Raw genomic sequence first — 26,235 nt, forward strand, 5'->3', positions numbered from 1 at the left:
ATGGTTGAAGATGAGAGGCTGGAACATTCTAGAGTGGCCATCGCAGTCACCAGACTTAAATCCAATTGAGAACCTCTGGTGGGACCTAAAGAAGGCAGTTGCAGCGCGCAAGCCTAAGAATGTGACTGAACTGGAGGCTTTTGCCCATGAAGAATGGGCTAAGATACCCATAGGTTGCTGCAAGACACTTGTGTCAAGCTAAGTTTCACGCTTGAAAGATGTCATAACTGGAAAAGGATGTTGTACTAAGTACTAAAAAATAATGTCACTAGGGGGTTGAATAAAACTGATAATGATGTGAGCACAGAAAAGACATTTGTGGTTATTTCATCATAAATGTTATGTTATATTTGTCTAATTTATAAGTGCCTCTTTGATATAATTGTAAATAAGATGACTGAAATGATCAAAATCAATGTCAAACTGGCCAAAACACTTTATTTCAGTGGGGGTTGAATAAATTTGATCACAACTGTATTATTCAAATGCAATACTTTCTCACTTTTACTCAATAGCATTTCTAAGAGGAAAAAGGCATTTTAAAGGCTGCTTAGAATTCCCACTACACACTAGGGATGCAGGAAAAACTCTATTCTTAGATGCATCATGATGTGGACGTGAACGATTCTGAATCGATTCATAAATGTCAAAAATCGATTTTCTAAATATTTAATTTATAACGTAATGTTGACAGAACATAAAGGGAAGAACTTGGAAGTAGGTAAGTGCGGCGCCCGGACAGTCTGTGGCAGCACATAACAAACACAACTGGAAGAGCGAGAAATCCAACCGGCTCCCTCTGCATTAAAGCCAGGTTAGATCAGGAGTTACAACCCAAATGTTAGGAAGAGCCATTTTGCCCTTTCAACAAAAAAAATCAGACCACCTTGGCAGCCACAACATTTAATGTCCAGTATGTCTCAGTGTGTGCTGATGCCCTACTATAGGCTAAAAAATATAAACAAAAAAGCGGACTTGCTTTACTCTGCTTTAAGCTTTAGCTCAGCTACAGCCGCTTTCCACCCCTATCCTTCAGGAAACTTTTACTCAGAGGTAGAGCAGCTTACTGTAAAATGTCTCTCAACGTTCGACTGTTTTATGAAGCTGAAGTCGCTTCTTATTCTCCAGGTTCTTGCTCGAATTTTCCCGTTTCACCTTAAATTCAGCATGAGGCGCCGAATGTAACTACTGCACCATTTAAGGTGGAATGGGAAATTCAAGAGAAGCGACTTCATCTTCACAACGTTTTAGAGAGACAGTCTCTCGTTGCAGATTTAACATACCAGAAAACCAACTGCAGTGCTTATATATGCGAATAAGTCCATTTGTCTCTAAATTTTCATCTTAAATCTCTTTTTGTAGCTACTGGCCAGACGAGACTTCGTTGCTCTGTGACCTGTAAGTTAGTCTGTACGGCAGTTCTCAGTCATTGAAAACCAGGGCTTTAGCGCTTAGCTGCAGTTTGGAGATTCATCGTTCAGTCTCGAAAATATTTAACTGACACAGCGACTCCTCCACTCTCTATAAGACCAAAACCTAAGTTATAAAATCACTAAAGAAAACAGGCAGGACGGCTGTAACGTGCTGCGTGAACATCCACCGCCATTGAGTCTTATTTCACCGTAACCGCATTTTATCACAGATGAGCGGCAGCAGCGTCTCATGTGCTTCAAACAAGAGCAGTGAATGAGAGACTCCCAGTTCACTAACCACATCACTTCCATTTGATTTATTAATAGAAGATACTGGAAGTAAATGCATTATGGATCATGACAAATGCTTTAAAACTAACAAGTCCTCAGACAGTAAGAAAATAGAAATCCTGTATAGAAAACAAAGACGCATACAGATGCATCGATAATCGTTTTATAATCGCATCGCAGCCTCTGAATCATGATCGAATCGAATCGTGAGGTGCCTAGAGATTCCCACCCCTACTACTGCGGAAGACTGCTAGTGTGTGATCAGCTCATGCCCAGCACTAAAAATATTTTGACTTTTAAAATAAAATAAAAAAAACACACACAGTCATTCTTAATTTACTCTGGTAAACGTTTTCATATTCCTGACTATATTTAAACATTAATAATTTCTGACATTCACTCAGATATATTTTTGCCTCCACGCATCCCACATTTTATTGACTACGATTTTGACTCATGCCACATTCAGGTGCTTATTGGAAGGTTGTACGTAAAGTAAATCTGACATTATTCCCATTCGGGTACAACCACATAGAAAAAGAAGGCACGGCAGAATGTGTATCCTGCTCTCTCCTTGCTAGATTTAAAAAGTCCACATCACACAGAAGCAATCAGGTATATTTCTTACATTCCAAAAAACAGGCTCACTATTTTTCACTTCAGAGCTTTCAGGTCATGTAATAAATCACATCTGGTGAACTTGTGTATCACCTAGGATCCCAGCGGTTCCCTCGTGTTAACTCAAGCGTGATTGTCAAGCGGCCTTTCCCAGTTTTGGACGCCACTCGAACACAGACACCCTGGGCAGCCAACAAATAAAGGGAAAATGACACCCCATCATTTATCATTCAGATTGTATTCCAAAACCATAACACATCTGCCTCGAAGCGCCTTGAGTTTTTAAAGTACATCTCATGGATAAATAGTTATAGAAGCCAGCTTGAAACCCGACTTCCGTCCATACTTTTGCTCATTTTGAAAGCCCGCAGCATGTCAGTGTGCACACCAACTATCCTGACATTTAAGGCAAAAATGGTGTAAATTCAATTTTTCTCCAACCAATTTAAGTTCACAGATCAGTGGATTCCAAGCCTGGTCATGGAGCACCCCTGCCCCGTGCATAGTGTTTTTCTTCCATTAACTCTCAACTGATGTGGCCCGGTTTTGTAATTTAAATTCCAATAGCCTGAGAAAAGGCACACTGAATCAAATCTGAGTCTGTCTGAACGTAGCCATCTAAGCTCTACCGCTGCTGAAATACTCAGAGGAAGAAAATAACAGGTGCTAAGCATGACAGCTGTAATCAGAAACACTGAAATGACATCACGTCCACAGGTGGAACTGGAAACTGACATCAAGCTCATCTAAATGCATTCTTATACAGAATTAAGGCCACATCAGTATGAAAACTTGTCAGCTTCGTGTGAGGCTAAAAACTGGTATAAAGACCTGAAAACAAATACTTTTCAGCTCTTCAGAGGGTGCACTAACTTTGTAGTGTTCTTTACACCCAGGTCTAAGCGGATTTGTCTGTGGGGAAAATGAATGGTGTTTCTGAAAAGGAGTGGAAATAGAGCTATTACTACATGCAAGATAACACCGCTGCACACTTAACCGACATCACAAAGCCCTTTTCAGGTGGAATTAGTTTTACATAATGGTGATGTATATTTTACAGCCGTTTCTGTGATATTACTCCTGTCTGAATGCACCACTTCAGGAATTTTTTGACTTTGTGCTCTTGCATCAGTAAAGATTCTGGTGCCTTTTGCCATCAATAAAATAAGCTTCAGAAAAAAGCCCACGTTATATAAACCTGACTTCAATTTACAGGAAAAAAGTTTGATTTCATGCAGTGATGTTGACTGTGAATTCCCAAACCACGCTTGTGACACAGTGCATTCACTTTAGATAGCACGGCAGATGGTTGGTGTACATGAATTACAGCTAAATTAAGTGTTTTGATATGTTTTCTATTCTTCTCTGGAGTAAACGCAAAGCGTAAATCCAGCAGTCATTCTCATCTCTGTCATTTACACCACAAATTTGTCTCCCGTGTGAATTAGTCATAAACATTACAGATGTCTTGTGGTAAAATTACCTTACCCTACCTCCCCAGAGAAAGCTAATCCCATCTCAATAGTGCTTAAAGTGGCAAACTCATCAAAACACCCCACACAAATGACTAAGCCTTGTCAGATGTGGTAGTTCAGCTGCTGTAGCTACAGTTTGAGTAGCTGGCGTTGGTACAGAAGGGTTGAAGTTGAAATCGAGACTTATTATCAAGCAATGTCATTCAGTGTGGAGGATGGTTAGCCTGCTTATAGCATTATCCGAATTTGGGCTGCTAAACAACCTCATAATGCAAGAGGCGCATGACGAGATCTAGTGACACCTATCGGGTATTTTGTTTCCCAGATGGCACAAGGGGAGGCGATTTTTATAAACGTCATTCATTTTTCTCATAAAGAAAATCTGCTTGGACTCAGCTTCCTAATATGGGTGAGACAGACTACACAATGACGCACTTCAGAAATCTATACAGGCCAACATTCGTCTTTAGCCTCTTAAAGCCTCCTTGGAACCACCGGTGGTTCCAAAACGCACTTCGTCATAGTCGACATCATAACTTTCATATTTCATAAGCTACATTCAGAAGCTGGGCGTCGTTTGAGGCTGTAACTCTTCCTTCCAGTCAAATAGACAGGTGATGTCATTTTAAACCCTTATAATAAAAGAAGCTGAACTCACAATGTTTTCGTCTGCTGAAAGTCGACCCATTTTTCCCCCCAATCTGGGCTATAAACTCTGGGAGATACTTTGTAAAAATTATTTTTATAGCAAATACAAAGAGCATCTAAGATTTTTGGCTTTTAGCAGTAAATTGTAAGCATACAGCAACATGTGTGATCATATATCACATGTTCTGTTTATCTGTGGGGAACTTTTAGGGGGGGAAAAAAATGGATAAAATAAAAATGAGTATTTATTTCATGCAGTTACTGAATAATTCGCCTTATGTAAATTCAGATGGAGAAACCTAAATATACCCTGGAGAATAAGAGTTTATGATATTTAGTGTTACCTTACTGTCACTGTAAACACAGATCGCACTCTTGACACTGCAGATCCTTAAAGCACTCTCAGTTCAACTACTCACAACAGGACTGCACCGCATGCATCAACACCAAGATAATGAAGGCAACCACACGACTAAACCGTGAATAAAATGAGTCGGCTGCTCTCCTTGACACAGATTAAGGAAAAAGAATTTTCAGTAATGAACTGTTTTCTGTGGACGTGTGATAAAAGCCTGAAAAGTCTCATTTCCTCCTCAGCACACATTCAAATGAAAGCGTCGACAGAGAAATGGCTCTGCAGACACAGTTAGACCAGCATTTATCAGACCATTTCATTTCAAACACATGTTGAGGAGGAAATGAGTAATGACTTTTTTTTCTCCTTTTCAAGTAACACACTCATACTGTTTCAGACAAACACTTTCTCCCAGACACAGGGTTGGGCAGTATCCACTTGTTTGCCCACATACCATCGAACAGCCTCCAAATATTATCACAGTAAACAGTATTACTACAGGCAGTTTACAGGTATCTGACCACTTCCTATTTCTCCCGTTAAATCAGTAACATGACTGCAAAACACCAGAGTGCGCCCACGAGGAAGTCCTGAATAAATGGGAGGGAATGGAACAGTTTCTAACCATGTGTCCTGAACTTCCTGTTAACTTTGGCAAGTAGAAAGATGTAGTTCACTAAAAAAGCAAAGAAAATTATCCCTGTATATTTCCTTTTTTCTACAGCAAACAGGTTTTGGGCAGTAGGATGTTAGCATCACTGCTACTGAGTGTCGATCGGTGAGAGGAGCAGCTCACTGGCTGAGTAAAGTGGTTCATGCTCACAGATGTCATGAATGATCATGAGACTGCGTTATAAAGTCTTATAACTTCAGTTCAAAAGTGCTAAAAATATATACATATAATAATATAGTTAAAAAATAAATATATATATAACTAAGCTAACTTAATATTAGCTTAGTAAACAGGCTACATACCCAAAAAGTGCCACGTTCTGTTGTGTGTAGCCATCAATGAGCTGCAAACCGAGCCCGTTATTTCTCCTCTTATTTCAATAACGACTGCAAAATGCCAGAGGGCGCCTGCGAGCAAGTTCTACATGAATGGGACTGAATGGAGCTGAATGGTAACAAGCAAAAAAGTAACTGTTTCTATGCACTATTCCAGGACCTTTCTTTAGTTTTGGAAAGTAGAAGCATGTATATCCTTATTGGCGAGCGAAGCCATTCAAGCCTACTGACATGTTTTATGCTGTTCTGTGTTCAGTAAATGCCTTTCACTATATGAAAGCCGTTTTAAGCCGTACAAACTAGGATTTTGCTCAAAGGCTCCATTTCAGTCCATTTATTTTGGACTCCAAACATTTGACATAACATTAACATTTGACAAACACTGAAAACTCCTGAGTGGCAACAGAGCCGGTTTATGAGGAGCCTGGCCACTTCCTATTCACCTGTTATATCAAAAACAGGACTAGTAAACAGCAGAGGGTGCCCATGAGTCCTCAATGAATGGGAGTAAATGGTACTCAACAGCTAAAAACGAAAACAGTTTCTAATCAGTTGCCCAGAACTTTCCTTTCATTTTAGAAAGTAGAAGGATGTATTTCACCAAGTAAACAAAGAAATCTTTCCTATATATTTCCTTTGTCTACAGCAAAAGGGTTTTGTGCAACAGGAGGCGGGCTTTACTGCTAGACAGTAATGACTGATTGGTGTGCAGAGCAGCTCATTGGCCGTTCGCACTCACTGACATCACAGACATACATAAGGCACCGTTTTAAACTCACAGCTCGCGTTTAAAAGCTCTTAAAAATATTACAGGAGTGTTAAAATGTTTTATGATATTCAGTGTTCATGACATTATTGCATTCTTTTACATTAAAAATGTTTAAGCATTTATACGATTTTGCTCAAATGCTCCATATCAACCCATTCTTTTTGGACTTACTCAGGAGCGCCCTCTAGCGTTTGAGAAAACCGAGAAGACATTGCAGAGCGGCAATTCCCATCTCTACAAGTTCTCTGGTGGCAATTTTTACTACAAATTCTCTGCTGCTATCATACTTTTTATTTTTGTTGCGCTCTTCCCCCTTTCCATCAGCGCCGCCTATCAGTGAGCTCCCAGACCACCAATCAGTGACCCCTCTAAAATATAAATGGGTGGAATATGTTTATTTGGCTGCTCAGATGTGGAATAGACATTAAACAACAGAATTTTGAAATATGGTCATCATTTTGAAATCCCTGGATAATTTTTAACCTTATAATACTTATACCACCCAAACATACCCAGACACACTCAAGATTTAAAAGTACCAGAAACAATCTACCACGCTCTTCACTAATCCAGTTTATTCTTTTTCAGCAAAAAGGAGGAAAGAAAGGAAAAAAAGAAAAAAAAAACAAAAACAAATAAACCCAAAGAAAGGCTACAGAATTATTCTCTTATCCATATTGTTTTTTAAACCTTTTAACAACGTTAACCTAAAAAGGGCAAAGAAATGCAGCTCTATGCAGTAGTGAGAGTTAATCAGAAACACAAAGAAGGTTAAATAAGGATTTCTTTTAAGATACAGGATATTCACTTATCTTTGTCAGCTCTGTCCTCCTCCAACAACTCAACGGAAAAACAGCGTAAAGTATAAAAGTGAGGGGTAAATTTAGCGCTCTACCTTGCCCCTTTTTGCCCCACCCCGACTTGGCCCTCCCTCAAACCCCATCCTTGCAAAGAAATGAGAAAAGTATGAGCATCTTGGAAAAACAGAGTATGAGTGTGAGAGGGGGAGGAGAAAATGTCAAAAGAGGTGGCCGAGCGAACAACAAACTGTACTGAAGGAGATCGTCTCTAAATTAGGATTGGGATTGGGGGTGGGGGTGGGGGTGGGGGGTGGTCAGGGAGTGGGGAAGAGGGGAAGAAATGATGGATTGAAAGAGAAAATGAAAAAGAGACAAAAAGAACAATCCCATTGAAAGTCGCTGCTGTTTTCTGGAGGCAGAGCGTCACTCAATACGTCAGAGGGGTCTTATGGGAGTTGTAGTTTGTAATGAGTTTACAGAGTGTGTTTTTATTCAGACCTGAACTACAGTTCCCATTAAACCCTGGGGCAACCTGTCAATGTGCTGTGGCCTGATCCCAAATGAACCCAGTCCAATGGGTACCGTCTGATTTAGCTTGCTGTCCCTGTGCTGCACGCGCACGGACCCAACAATATATATAATATATATTTATTTATGTATATGTATATATGAAAACGTAACTGAAACAGCATGTATATGTTGTGAGGGTGAGAGTGAGTGTACAGAACGACAGAAAAGAGGCACTGGTGTGTCTCTAAAATGAGAGTAGCTTCCTGTATGCTAGGGCAGAGCCAGTGTGTGGAGAACTTCAAGTGGCTTCTCCTGGGGCCAACCTGGGGAAGGAAGGAGCCTCCCCGTCTAACTCCCTGGGTCAAATTCCTTCGCCATTTCAAAGTTGACCGTCTTGTCTGTCCGCAGTATGGGAGGAGACTTGTGAAGTTGGATCAAGAAGACTCCCAGACAGCCTCAAATCGACTGATGTGTTCCCCTGGGGTCGATCGCAGCGTCTGGGGGGGAGGGATAAAAAGCAGTTCTCCAAAAACCACAGACTTTTCTCAAGTGGAGGGGATGGAAGGAGAGGTCAAAGGTTCGTGGCAGATCAGCCCTTCCTCAGTACATGACCTTGAGGCAGGAGATTTTGTCTTAGCAATGACCCCTGACCCACTGACCTACATTTGAAAGCCTGCAACTGAGAGAAACATAACAGAAACGTAAGGCTGATGAAAATAAGGGACAGTGTGGACCAGAAGGTGGAGTAGAGGTCAGAGGTCAGAGACAATGTCGAGAGGGCCATAAAAGGGCCAGTGGAGGGTCTTTCTGTTTTCTTTTTTCTGGGCAGGATGATGGTGTTTTCTAGTGAAAGGGGTCTTCCAACAAGGTCCATAGGAATGGGCTTAAGACAGCTGTGAGGGGTATCAGAGCCATAAGAATGTGGGTATCTGTATGTGTGTGGGAAAGGAGGCAGGTTTTTAACAGTGCTAGGTGAGTGAGGAAGGTCATACAGTTCAGGGTTGACTCAGCAGTGCTCTGAGGGTAGGAGCTGCATTGAGGGTCAAAGCACCACTGGCCTCAGGGCAAGACGGAAAAGTGGGGCTGGCAGGGAGTTGTTGTTGTGAATGTATGTCCTGTTCTCCTCTTCCACGTTGTGTGTGTGTGTGTATATGTGCGTGTGTGCGTGCGTAGATTTGTGTGTTCAGGAGCACTCCTCTCCGATGCGCTGGCAGGACCGTCCCACCTTGCGGTCCAGCTTGACCATCTTCAGCACGGCCTCCTCTCTCCCGCGGCCAAGGTGGTCAAACAGACAGTCGTGCTGCTCTGGCAACCGGTGCAACATGCAAAACACGTATCCTAAAACAAACACACAACAAAAAAGAGGGTTGCTTCACAATTTGTTTTTTTAGCTCAAACATAATGTTTAATACCTTTTAAATCCACACAAGCTCAAATATAGTGTGCTCGAACATCAAATTCATTGTTTGAAAATCAAACATCCTGGCATGGCCATTTCAGGTTTTTTGACCATGTTTGAGTCTTCTAGCCCTTCGTCAGTGATTGTTTTCTAATGAAAAGGCAACTTTCAGCTGGATATTTTTGTTTAACCGACTATCCCGAATTAACGCACACAATAAATCTTCAACCCAGTCTTTATTATTGATGTAACACATACAGTAGCTGCTTCTTTCTCAGTTTTGAATACACAAAGTCAGCTAATGCCAGTTAAAAATAAGAACAGGCTTGGCTGGTAAAGCAAAATGTTTCTGCAATAGTTTCATTTTTTTAATTAGCAGCGATTACTGTATAACTTCACATTGTAGACATTTAGATCATTTTGTGTGAAGTACAGTTGACTAAACAAAGCACAAAAACAAAATAAAGGATCAGAACTAGTTTGGGCTTAATCTAGCCAAAACTTTTCCATTAAATCATGCATGGATATTCCTAAATTTAATAGAATTTGAATTTTAATAAGAAGTCATCTTCACACACCAAATATGTCTTGGGTGACTGACTACATTTGGGTTTCCAGTCATAAATTTAACTACCACAAAGAAACTAGTCAGAAATAAGTGATGCAATGAAACTGCACACATGGGTCACACTCGGGGAAAACTGTAAATGAAAACCAAAATACAGATTGTGTTAGTATGCTAGCAGGGACATTCTGCTTCTGTTGTTTTGCTGTATTCTGTGTTTTGAGCAGGTGTGGGAGTAGTAAGGAAGTTCTTGGGTGTTCCATCTCCTCCTGACGCTCGACATCGAAAGAGATTCTAAATTGTTGGTCAGATGTCCCTCAAAGAAACCGTGAATGAGATCCACATGCAGTCAATGTTTTTTTTTCTTCTTTTCACTGAGTAACATCAGCCGCTACTCTGAATGCTGACCAGTGCAGGAGCAGAAACAATCAACATTTTTAATCTCTGTCAATTTTATTATCATTAAATTTTTATTTATGAAGGGTTTGGGTATCACTATCATAAATTATTCTTAATAATGCTTCTAGCAATACCCAGGTGAAGTACAGCAGTGTTTTCTGATTTCCATACACTTATGAAACCAATTAAAAATGAGAGACAAGTAATTGCAATACCCTTACCCCTGCATGAAAGTGTGTGCGCGCATTATGGTACCACAGCGGCAGTGGGACACCAGATGGTAAAAGCACCTGAAAATGGTTTCCTAATTGTGCATAGCTGCAGTGAATCCGGTGTCGTACGAAAGCATGCTTGAGTAGCATTATGCCAAGAGGTGCTATGAGATAAGTGAGAGTGAAAGCTGCAGTGCATGAGAGGGAAGTATCTGTTTAGCTCAAAGACTTGTTACACAGGCAGGCTCGTTAAAGAATTTAATGTATTCATTAATACACATGGTGTTCTTAACGAGAGTGAGCGATGATTAAAAGCTCAGCATGCCTCAATTAAAGCATTACAATTAAAGGCTGCACAGCACTACAGCTGGAGCCGCTCCAGTACACACACATAGCCTCATATATTCTCCCTACACACACAAACACTCTCACATTCTTATGAAGATAAAAGAGGCATTATGAAGATAAAAGAGGCAGTTGAAGAGGGTTGACTAACAATAGGAGTCATTTAATAGAAATAGCATGGGGAGATTATTTTCACTCAGGCCTGAACTGATAAAGGATCAGTCTAAGTGTATTAGCAGAGCGGCAGGACCCGCTATTAAATCGATGACTGCCACTGCTAGGTAACAATAGGAACCTGTTTAATGGGTTGGATGATTTTGGCTTGTAATTTAACAAGATAATACCATCCTTTACTGAAACATGATGGCGAATGTGCAATTTTGTTTAACCGTCACGCTGTACTGTATTATCACCTGCTGATAAATTCTGGTATCTCAAAATTCAGCAATGTGGATTTTTTTTGCACAGATCTGCACCCTTTTAAGTGATTCAGCTGAGAAAAAGATTTCAGCAAGAGATGTGGAGAATGTCTGTGATACGTTTTAGCAACATCATTATTGTGAGCGTACTCATCTTTTGGAAGTCTTTGCTGCAGCACTACTGCTTTGCTGCGGCATATAAAAATACATATTGTGCTGCATAAAAATGTCTTCATACAATATGATGTGTTATTTTTTGCCATGTCACTCATTTTTGGTGTGCGAGTGAAGTTAGGAGAAAACATGACTGATACTGACCACAGCGGCAGGATCCCAGCTCCTGTTGTACGAGCTCAAGTTTGGTTTGGCAGCGATGGCAACGCCGGCGGTTCTTCTGCTTGGACCCTCGTGGAGACTCTTCAGAGGGCTCTCCAACTCGCACCCGCTTCTCTGGGGATGCCTCGCTCTCTGAACCTGAGACTAGTAAATAATAGGAAAATCTTTGGCTATGGATGCTAGGGTTGTAAATTTGTCACATTATGAAGATTAAATTTCGATTCTTTAGAAGGTACTTTTAATTGATCCTGAATGTTTTATTAGTTTATTTATCTGATATGATGATGATTTATATGGAATGCACAAATGCAACTGGGAGAACTGTCACACTACAGTGGAATATAAATTGCTGAAAATGATACACCATATAAAACAGATATAGATGATTCGCCATCAGATTGATGTACCACGATGATACATGTTTACATCCCTGGTGAATATTGTATTATTGTTTAGCCCTAAGTGGTAGTTTAACCAAGTCCTCAGAAGAATGGGTATGTAAACTGCTTTTGATCTAATGCAGTGCATTTCAAGATTCAGAACACATTTTTGCTAAACGCACTGATACATGTTGCAGGTTTGTGGTAGGTGTGTTGTGGACAGAGATTTGCATTTTTTTCCCCTGAGTGACCGAGAATCCAAAGGGAAACTAATACATACAGGCAGGCTCACCTGCTGGCGGTTGGTGTTCTTTTTAACACAAGGAAGTTATCAGGTCTGCAACTACTGAATACTGTAATATTTCAATTACTTTAATATTCTGCAATAACAAGAAAAGTTGTTTCTCACTGTAATGACATTGAAAAAAAAGATTTTTATTCTTATTGTTAATTATCACAGTAGTAACATTTATCAAAATAATTCTTAATATTATTATTATTACTATCCTTTTGCTTTTTTGTACAATTGCTAAAATCTACTGATTTGTTTTTTTTTTTTACATTATGTGTGGGTTTTAAATGAACATATTCAATGTGAGCTTCATTTTATTCAGACTTAACACTCGGTCTTCTATTGGCTGATGCCAAAAGAACACAGAGTAAACTTTACCTGAAGTTCTCTGGTGGACTTTTTTTTTTTTTTTTAATTTTCAAAAAAAGGGTTGATGTCTGTAGTCAGCAAATGCCTTACTTTCACTAAAATCAGTGCCAAGCTGTGTAATTTTACCATATAAAAATGTTCTTGTGAAAACAGTCTAACATTTGGACCCAATAGTGATGCAATGCAGGATATGAGTAATGTGACCATCTGTAATTTACCTTACATATAGGCTGGCACACTAGCTTCATTTTATCACACTGTTCTACAACATATTGCTTTTCCTTGCTTTATATTTCACCCATGTAATGATAAATAAAATGGAAGTACACTCTGTTGTCTGCATCAACTTAATTCTAGAAGCTTGCAATTACTGTCAATCTGCAATTAATAACATGTAAACTTGTGCTGAACTTTGAAGACCAGAAACACAAACAATAACACATTTCTTTAAGCGTTCATCTTTTTGTTAACTGGTAAGCAGCTACTCTGACCACAAGAGGGGAAGTCAACACTCTAGTTGCTAGCTGACATTGCTTAGTGTCTTGGTGGTGTCTGGTTTACCATTTTAACAGGAAATGTAACCTTGGAAACATGGGTTGTACAAATGCCCCATAAAGGTAAAATAACAAAACTGCTTTAGAAAACTGTTACATTTAGAAGTATGCCCACTGCATTACAGACATTTCTATTTATCATTGGCCCCATCAAAGAACTGCAGGTTTTCTGTGTGTGTTCTCTGATAGTTATAATAAGCTGTTATTGGATTCAAACGGATTAATAATCTAACATAAATTAAAGTATTGTTGCTTCGATACCTGAAAACATAGTTAGCCATTGTTGTCCACCAAAATAAATAAAAGCAAACATTTGTGCTCAGAGACAAACATACTTGAAAATGTAAGAGACACACTGTGCCAAGATTTACCTGCATCACAGGGTCGTTTTGTGGGAGTGGATAGCGTGCCGCGGGCTGTATCTGTACTCGAAGCTTCTGACGGGGCAATCACATAAGGGATGAAGAGAGACAGAAACACAAGGAAAAAGTTAAACCATCATTAATGGCCTTAAATGCTCACAGAACTGATAAGAATCTGTTCTAAGGTGGATCTGTGCAAAATAGTTTGCTAGTGACAATGTGTGCCAGGACAGACAGAGCCAAACAAAGTCAGCAGAATTTAACCAGCATCCTCTGCAAAAGGAAGATGCTGAATGTGTAGTACAATGCCTCCTGGCAGTACAGTGCAAAAGAGAAAAAGAGAACTTGAGTGTGAGTGCCAAATAAAGAGGGTGTGCCCAGAAAACAAACACTGCATCATCAATCGTACTGACATTAGTTACAACAAAATCATATACCCAACTAGCAAAAGTCAAACATATCCTAGGTGAGCAGCTACGCTTGGGGTGAGTGGAATATTGTGTAAATTACATTTTTTGCTTAAGAGTCTGTTTATGCTGAGCTCTCTACCCCTCTGAAGTGTATGTATTATACCTCCAAAAGTCAGAGTTATATTCACCTTCCTGCGCAGAGAGGGGCGTGGCATCTGTCGAAGGCCCCTCTGAGCTGACTGGCGTGGAGGACAGGGTTTGGCTACTGCTGCTGCTTGTTTCATTACAGAAGACTGCTGATTGGCTATTGCTGGAGCCAGGGGCGGGCTCTGAGGCGCAATCTTCGTCAGGTTGCTTCTTCTGGATGTCTGATGTAGAGAAGATAAAGTGAGGGCAGGGGAAAAGGCTGCAAGAGGGATGAAATCAAGTGAGATGTGGAGGAGCTGTGAAGAGGGCTGAGAGGAATGAAGAGGGGAAAAAAGCTTATGAGAGTGTGTGTGTGTGTGTGTGTGTATATATATCTTTCTCCCTCACCACACACACAGACAGACACAGACACACACACACACACACCCTTGTTTACAGTGTAAAATGTCATACAAAAGACATTTTCCATTTTGCATTCACCCGTAGCATTAAGATCAACATTGTAACATTATGCTTAGGCTAGAGCCAAAAGTAATGTTAAAAGTGAGTGTTCACCACCACAAGCTCAGTGCTAACATTAGATTGCAAACAAAAAAAAGTATTTCGTATGATCATAGCAGAGGTAATTAATAGGTAATAACTGCTTATAAGTTTACTTTCTATACACTGCACAAGAATGATGCGCACAGTCATATGTTCATAATTTTAAGGTCATGTTTTAAAAGGCTTCCTATTTTATCTTTTTTTCAAACATTTATATTTCAGTGTCTTTAAAAGGATTTGCAAGGTTTGTTACTGTCCTGTTAAATGCACCTTTATACTTCAGATTTCATTCAACTAAATCATCAAAATGAGCAGTAGATTACTCATAATTACCATTAATTACTAATACAATAACAGCCTTACACCAACAGACACAGGTCACCAACAGACTGAAGCTGAAAGACTAAGACTGGCGATCTGACAATTTTCCTACCTAATGGACATGGTCGTAGCATTACTATGGCTTAGCAACTTGTGTTTTGAATCTTAATTTAGCCTTACTTCAAGTCTATTGTACAATCTTTTGTATTGTCCAGCGTTATAGTACTACTTACCCCCGATACGGTGATCTAGGCTTTCAAATCATCCTTTTTAGTCTTTTAATGCTCAAATAAGGAGATTCATGCTGAGGCTGTAGTTGGCTTTTCATTCACCACCTTCTTGTTTAAATTTTCCTGTTCCCCCTCAAATGCTGCAGCAGTTACATTTGCCGCCTAAACGCTGTTGTGCAGCGTCATGCAGCATAGCATAACTTCATGTAGCAGAGTGCTGCTATAGAATGACGAGAGTTTTAGGTCCATTCATATACTCTACTCATATAAAATGAATACAATAAAGTGCTCAGCATCACTCATCATGTTTGACCACTGTTTACTGCCTCTCCACAGACTGACTCTTTCTGAGCTGAAGAATATGAGCTGAAAAAGTCTAGGATAGTAATCTTAGCAACGTACCAGTACTTTTCTCTGGTTATCCAAATGAGTTGATGTCTTTCTCTGTGTGAATTTCAAGCCACTTATTATCTCATGTGGCTTTCTGTGGTCTCAATATGGCTTTGATTTTAATGTAGTATTGGTAAAATGTTATGTGGTGTGCTCTGATGTGCTGAGGAACTGAACAGCTCTTAAAGTCCCAGCACGCCAGCATGCATCTACACACTGTGTTGGCACCGGTGCACATACCTCAATAAAAACAGCTTCAAAATATTGGATGATGCGTGATTCGACGTACCTGGTGTGCAACGGCTTTTAGGCACTGTAATAATAACAACTGCTGCACTACTCAACATGGAATGGGAAAATCTGAACGAAGAGCTGATTTTAGCTTTGTTTGATTTAAGCTATCAAAATTTCACACAGTTTTATGCAGGGAGCTACCTATATTTATGCACTATTGTTAATGATTGCACAAAAAAAGGTGTGCTATAAATGTTGGATGTTACAGGGACTGTGATAAATGCAAATGCAGATGCCACTATTATCCTGATTACATAAAAAGTAGACCATTTCTTTTACTCAGACTACATGCATATGGTGTTTTGTTCTTAATACTATGACGGGTTTCCTAAAATTAGTTTTAAAAAAACAAACAAAAAAAAAAACGCAATATATTGCCTTGCTAGCAGTACAGCAATATATTGAAACATAAGCCCTGCATTGTGACACATATTGTTTAGGTTCTTGCCAATACACAGCTTTAATGCACGCATATATACATACAAAGAGACCATCTTACCTGCAAAACATTTGGAGCAGAGGTTCATGGTTTTGCTCGACCTGTGGAAAGAATGAGATAAACCATTGACCATACTGTATTACACACGTGAGCTGTGCAGCAAAGCAGCTAATCAGATCTGACTAGATTGGCTTGGCTCGTAGAGGAAAAAGACCATTAATGGGCATTGGAATAGAACCTCGATCTGTACTTCATCATGGCTCTGAGGCCCAGCACACTGTATTGTGCTTGTAACAAATGGAAAAAGCACTTATTCATTACTTTCATCTTTATTCGAGAATGTAGTGCCACTCAAATGTATTACACATGAACTTCGGCAAGTTACATCTCCATCTTCCTCACTCTCTCACCCACGCCTTTCTCTTTCACTTTCCCTCAGTCAATACACTCAGATAGGAAGACTCTCTCTCTCTCTCTCTCTCTCTCTCTCTCTCTCTCTCTCTCTCAACATGCTCAGATAGGAAGACATAGATAAATGTGGAAAACAACATCAACAATCGTTCCTCATCACAATCAAGAGTAATCATAATCACCACCCAATCAAGAAGGCGGATGGCAGCACAGGGAGAGACTAGGATTTTTTGAGTAAAAATAATGTATATTAAGGAGGTGGAGGGTGAGCAGTCACAAGCAAAGAGCACCAACTTTTAAAGACGAAATGAAGCTCTGCGTTACTCAGAGTATAGATTGGGAAAGACCAACAGAGCTACACTTTTTCTTTAGACTCAGTCAGGGTGTGGCAGCAAAAACAAGTCACCTGCTGGTAGAAATCTTAATGCACACTTCTTTCATGTTTATTGAAGCTTCAGGTTTTCCTCATTACTATTGAAAATGAAGTCTCTCTGAACACATTTAGATCAACTGAGAAGAAAAGATGCAGGAGTTTAAATGTTTGAGCACTCAATAAAGACCAAAACAAAGATAAAACATCTTTCCGCATCACACCAGACTATAACAGTAATCCAATAACTTGGGGTACGTCTGTGTCTAAAGGTATTCCCAAATGCGCAAAGTTACAAACTAACGAAAGCAGCCAGTTCAACCAACGCCAATGCCAAGCGTGTTTTGAAAAACTTTACTAAGACAGACAGTTGAGGAGAGAGCAGTAAACATGTTTTGGGGTATGCGTACTCGTATGTTACACTCCCTTGCTCCCTCATTTTTCTTTCACACATCACTCCAAGCCAATCAAGGTCTCAGGGGGCATACACAGGCAGGAACAGGATTAATTTGACATCTCCTGTTAAATGTCAGCCGCAATTAAGGCTTATGAAGGAAGGCGAGAGCCCCAATCAAGACTCTGCCGTGTACACCTATCTTCACCTTCTGTGGGCGAAAGCAGCAAGGGAGGAAAGGGGGGGTGGAATCAAATGTCACCCCAGAGATAAGCACCGAGGAGTCTTACAGTTTTAAATAAGTTTTAAAGGATGATGGGCGCAAACAACAACAAAAACTTCATTTGTCTCACAGTGACTGAGATCTCAACGACAGAACTTGACAGTTTTAATCACTTAACTGCCAACAGGGAAGTATGTTCGGCAAAAAAAATGAATATATGCATTTCCTATAAGCCACATAATACTGGAGTTTTGTCTGTGCCTAACTGGTCACACTGGTCACCACTTGAGACAGACCTTTTATGATCAAGGCCACTAAACCATGGCACTCTCCCACAAACTGTTCAACTCTGCACTTTATTCTCCTTGTTTAATGACAAGCTTAAAACCACCTCTTCGCAATTATTTTAGCTCTCCTCTTCTCAGTTGATACTTCAATCATTCATTTGTCTTTTTTTTAAATCATTTTGTTTATCATGCTTCTGTTAAGCAATCTTGGTTTTAAGAAAAGTGCGACATAAATGATACTTATTTTTAAACTTATAACTAGATTAAAATTAAAGCCTATATGGGCTTATATTTCCTCACTTTATGTGAATTTTTTTTTCAATTTACTTGACACATGAGCACTAACAGAGAATTAACCCACTTGAGATGTTAAAGCACCACAACTTACTTGCTCTCAGCTTCCTTAATATGCAGTATCTTTCGCGCATGCAACAAAATCATTTGGTTTGAGACACATCAACCACCAACTGGATGACACAAAATGATGCTCTTTGCTTTGCCTGGCAGGCAGAACTGTCAAAGACATGCATATCCTTTTGCCGCTTATTAAAAAGTGCAACTGAAATAAGCACCACTAAGTCTACTTCCTTTTCAATTAGTTCATTTCCCATTTTAATTGATGATATAAAGGCAAACTCAAAAAAAACAAAAAAAAAACTAACAGCTCAGTGATGAAACACAGTCCTTTTGCATTCCGTTTCAACCCTGATTAGCTTTAGTCTGAGGTTTCCCAGGAGCTCTAATCCAGTTTACTGTCACTGATCAAGGGCAAGTCCAGAAGCATCAAGCTTAAATTATATTCACTCTGCTTTTGGGGAAAGGTAACACTGAGCCAAAACGCGCAATGACAGTCACTTTAAAGGGGAGACTTCACCAGAATAGGCCATGCATGTCTTTACAAAAATATTTCCTATCATATATACTTAATTGGCACTTTGTGATCCACAGACAATAAGAACTGTCAGAGTTAGTGACAACATTTTGCTGTCACATTTGCGTAAAGGCCAATTCACACCAGATGCATTTCTAAAGAATTTTATTAGTCATACGTCTGATGAAACCGTCCAATGTTTCAGTCGACACCAGCTGCGCTATAAGCGTCTTTTGTCTGTGAAAATGCAAGCCCTTCCAACTGGCTGCATTTTGTTTCCTGCACTGAGCATGTGAGTGAAGTGTAAGCTCAAGTTAAATCACACAACAGTAAGGGCTACTCTTCTCTGACATCAGCACGGGCAAAAACTTGTAAACTGTGATTTTGTTGCACGAAATAAATCTCCTGTTAGTGCTGTGGAGATTTAAACCTGCTGTAAAAGTGTGAAAAAGCTCATATTCCCAAGCAGCACGTCTGTTCTGAATTTATGGTAATGCAGTTCTTCTACTACATGATATATTGTCGACATGTCGATATATTGGTGTACTGAGAGTATCACACTCAATACTGCTAAAACTGAAAATCAGTACTGATAGACGCTTCCTGTGTGCTTCAGATTGTTTTGAAAGAATAGTTCAAACTACATAAAACCTAAATAAACATTAGGCCTGTGTGTCATTGCTGGAGATCAGGTTTGTGTCTGGTTAATGTTTACAACAGTGTGTAAGGTTCCCGTTGGTGTACTTTTTAGCAAGTACAGAACAGAACAAAACAGTTCAATTAAAACAAGCTATGTTGGCTCTTCTAGCTCTTTTAATTAAAAAATCTTTGATACTGAGACACCACAATATATCTGGAAAATATCCCAATATTGTTTTTTCTCCCAATTGACCATAAATATTTCGATCTGTGAAATTTGCCTTTAGAATGTAATGCTGACTTAGATATTAAAATTTAATACCAAAAAAAAACTAAAACAGTATAGATACAATACTACAGTTTGAATAGGTTAGCTTTGTTAACTGCTCTTCTAATCTGTACTACTTCAGTTCTGGGACACACTTTACTTTCAGAGAGTTCTTTATTTACAAAGTGTTCGCGGTCAGTTAGGTTTGCTTCCCCTGACCTCAACAAGATTATATAGTCTACACAGTTGAACAGTGTCAAATGTCTCAATAAGATCAAGTAGCATGAGATACAGTCGTGGTTAAAGGCAAATCACAGCTTATTATCCTAACTAGTACCATCTCAGTACCATGATTTTACATATATGAAACTGCTAAGAAACTTTGACCTTAGCCACTGAAATACAGCTTTCTCTAGGATCCTACGGATAAAACGAAGTTTCAAAATTGGGCTTGGCAAATCAGAAACTGACAACAGCTTGAACATGACTGCTGTCAAACATGGCATTAATTATAATATGGCAACGTAAAATGCCCTAACTGTAGAGCTGAGTATCAAAATCTGTATTTTCACATTGCCAACCAAATTACTTAATCCAAAGTACTGCTTGTTCTTAAAGGTTACTGGTATTAAATGCACTTCAAGCACGTCGCTCTCTCTTATACTTTTAAAATGTATCGTCTTTTTTGTTTGAAATATTCACATCTATACCAGACATTTTCAAAACTTTTTTTTTTTTAGCTTACAACCTAGCTAGTGATACTAGTGCTAGCTAGCTACTGCTAGGTTGTTAGGAACTCTGCTGTTTAACAGGGTCAACACCAGCATGCAGGAGGCAGAAATGATCACTATACTGTGTGTATATTTTTCATGTTCTTGGACCGGCCGAGGAGTTTTCCTTTGTACAGACCATGACCAGGAGTGACTGTCCCCTGTGACTCAGGCTTCTTGGGCTGGATGCTTGAGTGATGCTACCATCACAGCTTTGAGGCTTATAAGGCTGATTGAGTCTTCCTCCCTTGGCTAAAACCTCTTTCTGGGTTATGAGGCTTCCTGCACTAGCCACTTAAGCTACGCTACACCACAACAACGTGGCTGCCTGGGCTGGCCATCCGTGTGCTGCCACACTGTAGCTACGAGGCTTCCTGGCCCAAATGGGACCTTCCCCTGTAGCTAAGTGACTGTTTGCCATGGTTTGGGGAGTTTCCCTCAACTGGGGACCTGTGTGTGTGTGTGTGTGTGTGTGTGTGCGCAGGCAAGTATGTGTCGTGGGTTGTTTATTATTGATCGTGCATTCTGTTACTACTGCAACACATCCTTGGGTTAGAGAAAGGTGCTATATGCTTAACTATTATTATTATTACTATTATTATCACCTCCCCCTTCCTCCACTCCCAAATAAAAACATTCAGCTAGCTCAGACCTTCTCTGTTCCTGTATATTCCATTTGGAAATACGTAATGGTTTGGAAGTAAAATTGTGCGTCTGTGCGTGGGGGGTGATTCATGTTGACTTTAATTACACAAGCAGTGAGGAAAAAGAGACATACATAAATATTTGAATATGCTGAAATAACAAAAACAGAAAATGATAAGGCTAAAAAAAAGAAAAAGAAGCTGGCAAATGATAAACAGAGAAGTAATATAAAGTTATTTTACATTATATAAAATTATTTATATACATATATTTACAACAAATATTAAATGTACACTTTTATTTTGTTTGAAGTTTGAAGATTTCACTTAACAATTAGAAGTAAATGTAACAATAATGTAAACTAAAGAATTTTGGGATTTATTTTGTGACAGCTAACAACGTTTACGGAAGATTCTGAAAAAATGAGCCTCGAGACCCGATTCTATTTGTCCCTGTAGAGCAATCATTATTAAACATGTGACTGAAAGGAAAGGAAAAAAAAAAAAAAAAAAAAAAAACTTCTGACTAGGCTTATTACTACATCAACAGCATTGCGAATGTCACTCTTTGGCTGCAAACAACTAACAGACAGAAAGATTTCCAAAAAATACCTAATTAGCAAACTCTTCACCTCACCTTCTTTCTGCATCGCTTGCCATTTCAGTACGGTAGTCAATGTTAAAACATCAACCTGGTTGTATTTCATCAAACTCTTGCAGTGCTGGCATCACTAGACAGAATCTAAAGTGATAAATCAACAAGATAACAATGGTTTGCCACTCTATGACGCTCTTGTTGAAATAAAAACAAGCAAACAAACCACCCCATGGTCATAGTTTAAAGCAACTGGACTAAATGTTTTTTTGTACAGTGCGACTCTGAGACCACAGGGCACATTAAAGATAAAGGTCTTTGACTAAATAAACATTTATCCTTAGTAATATATTAAGTTGCTTTGTCATGACATAAGCTTGTTCTTATAAGCAATAGTGCCTGCAATGAATTCACTCAATTTGACAAGTTATTTGTAAAAAATCAATTGTAAGCTATAAACAAAAGTATTATGTCTTACACTTTAATATTGCTTTTCCTCAACACACTTGGTTTCATCTCAAGCAAGCAAGCTGTCAACAAACAAACACATGGTTTTCATGGTACTCAGACATTTGTATCGCTTTTGCACTTGCTAATGTTTTCACCACACACAAACAAACAAACAAACACACAAATAAATGAACCAACAAACACGTGATTTGCCAATTTCAAATCCCACACTAACAAAAATTAATCTTCCTGCCACCTAAAAAAAGAAAAAACAAACAAACAAAAAAAAAACACTACCACTGATTTATTTCCATCATTAAATGAATTGTTAAGTCATTATTTTGAGATAATACCTCAATACTTTGAGATGCTGTCATTGTTTTGCAATATTAAGTCATTATTTTGAAATGCTTTGTCATTATTTTGAGAAACATCCTGACCTTTTCTTGTTATTAACCTTTATATACACATTGATTTATTTTTACCTCAAAAACATGGCATATCAAAAATATTGAGTTAGTTTTTCAAAATAATGAGAAAACATCACTGAATAAGAAGAATGCATGTCAACCATAATGAGACAGTGTCTCAAAAACAATGACTTAGTATCTCAAAATAACAACATAGCATCTCAGAATGATGAGTTAGTGCCTCAAATGATCGAGACATTTTGAAAACTGACTTAGTATCTCAAAAAAACGGAGGCGTCTCAAAATACTGAAAAAAGATTTTGAAATTACAACTTACTATCACAAAATAATGGCTTAGTATTGCAAAATAATAGCATAGCAATTCCCTTAATAACAAAAAAATAACAATTAGGTGCTGAATATTTTTGTTATTTTAAGTGGTAGGGAAGGGATGGGGTTCCACAGAATCCCTTCTATGAAAACTGGGAAATAGGAAGCAAGCGACACCCCATAAACCGTCTTGCTACCCTCCCCCATCCGTATCAGATGGTCTTTACAGCGTTGCGCAAAGGACCACCTGTGTAACTGACAGCTTCTTTGATCGATGACGGGCACAGTGGGCAAATAAAGGGACAATCACTTACTCGGTTCCCTTCTCAAGCAAAATTTCAGGTTCGAGGCATTTCGCTGGCTCCCTTTCTGTATGTTAACGCTCGACAAAGCCAGCTATTTTAGCTCGCTAGAACCTGTCAACTTGCAAGCTGATGTACCGAGCTGACCGAGCCGATTAAATCCAGTTTCACTTAAATACGATTAGCTTATACCTTCTTTTGAAAACATGACACAAATGCTTGCTCATTCGACGTTTTGTGCGCACATCAATGTTTTAAAAAAAGGCACTTAGTGAGCTGAAAAACAGTCAACCTTCCCCACCCCCATCCTGGCCTACTCAAACAACAATGGGCACAAATTGACAGTAGCTAGCCTCCGGCGCTAACGGCTAACTAGCTCGTTCAGCTAGGTTAGCAAGTCATTTTAGCAGGTTTTACTTGACTACCTTTTCACTAATACGTGCGGAATTTCCTTCGTATAGAAATAAAGAAACAATGCTAAAGTACACCACACTTACCCCCAAAATCCACAAGGGCAGCGAGGAGGTATAACGTTACTCGGCGGCTTGCTCCGTTCACTCCCTGTATCCCCCATCGCTGTCTGAACGCGGCGGGCTGCCCTAAGAAAGACCCGGGATGAGCTAGCGGCCTGCTTGTTGTGGGGACAAATTCCTCAGCTTCCTCAGCTCGACGCCTCCCAAGAAAGCTTTCGTGATGTAATCCTCGATTCAAAAACGGCGACATGCAAAGCACACGTCGCCGATAACGCGGGGTGCTATAAGGTTTTGGAATTTAATAGGACTAAAACTAGATAAATTTAATAACCGCGTACAGTCCGACGGACCGCACCGGGAGTCGAGGCCGATCAGCTGGAGTGTGAGCGCTACCACGCTCTGAACCGGGGTTGTAGGCTTATGGTATAAAGTTGGGATAGTCCATATAACTACTTAGTTTTCGATTACAAGCAGATCTACAGCTATATTACTGGCATGATGTAAGAGTGTATAATCTTTCCGATCTGTATTTTTCACTTCGGTCGACTACTACTCACAGCACTGTATACGGAAACCCCTAAAATGAATTGGTACATCCCAAGCTGTAGTCCTTGTTTGTAAAAGGGATTTGTGATTCAAAAGCTGTTGCAGAAAGGGACTGGCCATGGCCCCTCATCTTGAAGAGCTACATTAGTGGTGTCAATTACATAAACAAGGCTCAAAATGGTGGAAATGTATACCTCACCCGTGTAAACTTGATTCCAAAAGCGAGAACTGACTTTGAAATAAGGTTAGCCTGTGCTGTATGATGAGTTTCTTAAACTTTTTCCACGGTGTGTCTGTGAAGCTGTTCAGTCATCTGTATCGTTCAGCTGTCTGTCTGGTGACCTGGACATTTCACTATTTAAAGAAGGATTCCACCAATTTGTCAGAATTGTCACACAATTTAGGCTTTGTGATGTGAAGATAAGTCACTCAGTGTGGTTTGATGAAAAATGGCTCATTGTAGAGAAAGTTACAGACCCATCACAGTGATGGTGATCCGAACCAGGAACCAGTGATCATGTCTACAGCACAAACATAGACATGTTATTTATTATCCAAAACCGCCAGTAATCCTACATTTGTCTTCTGAGTTTGCGTATGTAATGTTGATGATGGTAAAATAACAGAAAATCTGAAAAAAGATGCTTTAGTGGACTATATTGCCTTACAGCTTGCCTCATCTACCCCTCCGCCACGAATGACTAAAAATGGATTAACAGACCATTTTAGGCCAAAACTTTATCACAAAACCACATCTCAGGCATTAGGTAGTGTATTTATGTGTTACGTAATACATGTAAATGTATTGTGTAACACACTTTTGTGATGGAGGTTTTAGAGGCATTAAACTCCTCAGCGCTTTTGGTTCCTATCACCATTACTTTGAACAATTTTGACAAAGTAAGTTTCTCTTGAACAAAGCATTTCAGATTAAACCACTCTGGGTGACTTTGTTTACATCGGAACCATTTCATTATGCCGAAATTTTGAAAATTTGGTGGAGTTCCCTTTAAGGAGAGGCGAGACATCTTCAGGATAGTCTAGCTGGCTTGATTTGCTAGTATTAGATATTTCCATTATTTAGTTAAGATATAGTAGAGATGCAAAAGAGTCAGGTTTAGTAGTATGCACACGATTTTTTAATTTGACTTATTCACTGCCATTTTATTAGGAGATCAAGCTGTATCTTCACTCCAGGGTTGTTCAGATCTTTTTAAATGTGTTTTAGAACAGTATACTGTATTTTGTAACGAAAATACTTAAGGAATTCAATGTTATAAGGAAAATGAAAAGTTATGTATAGTATAGTATAATATAAACACTGAATTTTAATATATTTATGTCCATTTTTTTTATGACATCAGATTCACTTTAGGGTAGTTTCCAGCTACAACTGCAACCACAGCGTCACATGAAGGGCCTTTATAGGAACGCCAGATTATTTAAATAGCTTTTTCCATAGACATATGCAGTTGCACAAAGATGAGCTTATCTGCCGAAGACACAGAAAAGAAGGTAGGTAGGTTTCAAATAGAGATTTTAAACTGTGTTTTATAGCATATTAGTATATTTTGTTACAAGTATACCACAAAAAAAACAAGAATTTAAGTTATATATATTGTAGAGTTATATGAAGCCTGGTGGACCAAATAAAACATTCTCATGAGACACACTTTGGGCAGTCCTACACTAAGGTTTCTGGGATTTGTTAGTGTGCTGACACTAGCAAAACAACAGAAAGCAAATCTTTTGCTTTGTTAACTATGTCATTAGTCATGTGTTGTTACTCTTCTGTCACTTTTGCAAATAAACCAGTACAATCTTCATTAAAAGTTTCAAAATGACACTCACAGTCTCATAACGGATGGGCTGGAGTGATAATTTCATCATAGCTTGTTTGTTTTACGTTTTCCTCCTGATCATTCCTGGCTAAGGATGCTAATCAGTTCTTTCTGATGAA

General features: G+C 39.2%; 1 protein-coding gene across 2 annotated transcripts; it reads right to left on the bottom strand.

The window, feature by feature from the left end:
- Positions 1-6,952: 6,952 nt before the first annotated feature.
- Positions 6,953-24,128, bottom strand: zfand3 (zinc finger, AN1-type domain 3). 2 transcript variants are annotated; one of them, XM_017695432.2, is made up of 6 exons: positions 23,754-24,128; positions 16,353-16,393; positions 14,117-14,296; positions 13,528-13,590; positions 11,544-11,705; positions 6,953-9,224 (listed from the first exon to the last, which is right to left on the bottom strand). In XM_017695432.2, the coding sequence occupies exons 1-6, from the start codon at positions 23,828-23,830 to the stop codon at positions 9,070-9,072; spliced, it is 678 nt and encodes a 225-aa protein (XP_017550921.1). In that variant the 5' UTR covers positions 23,831-24,128; the 3' UTR covers positions 6,953-9,069. The 2 variants fall into 2 exon arrangements, with proteins under 2 accessions (XP_017550921.1, XP_017550920.1); XM_017695431.2 differs by having other exon boundaries at positions 13,528-13,593; positions 23,754-24,127.
- Between the last annotated feature and the right edge of the window lie 2,107 nt (positions 24,129-26,235).

The sequence above is a fragment of the Pygocentrus nattereri genome, chromosome 5 (genome assembly GCF_015220715.1).
Source record: "Pygocentrus nattereri isolate fPygNat1 chromosome 5, fPygNat1.pri, whole genome shotgun sequence".
Taxonomy (NCBI): Eukaryota; Metazoa; Chordata; class Actinopteri; order Characiformes; family Serrasalmidae; genus Pygocentrus; species Pygocentrus nattereri.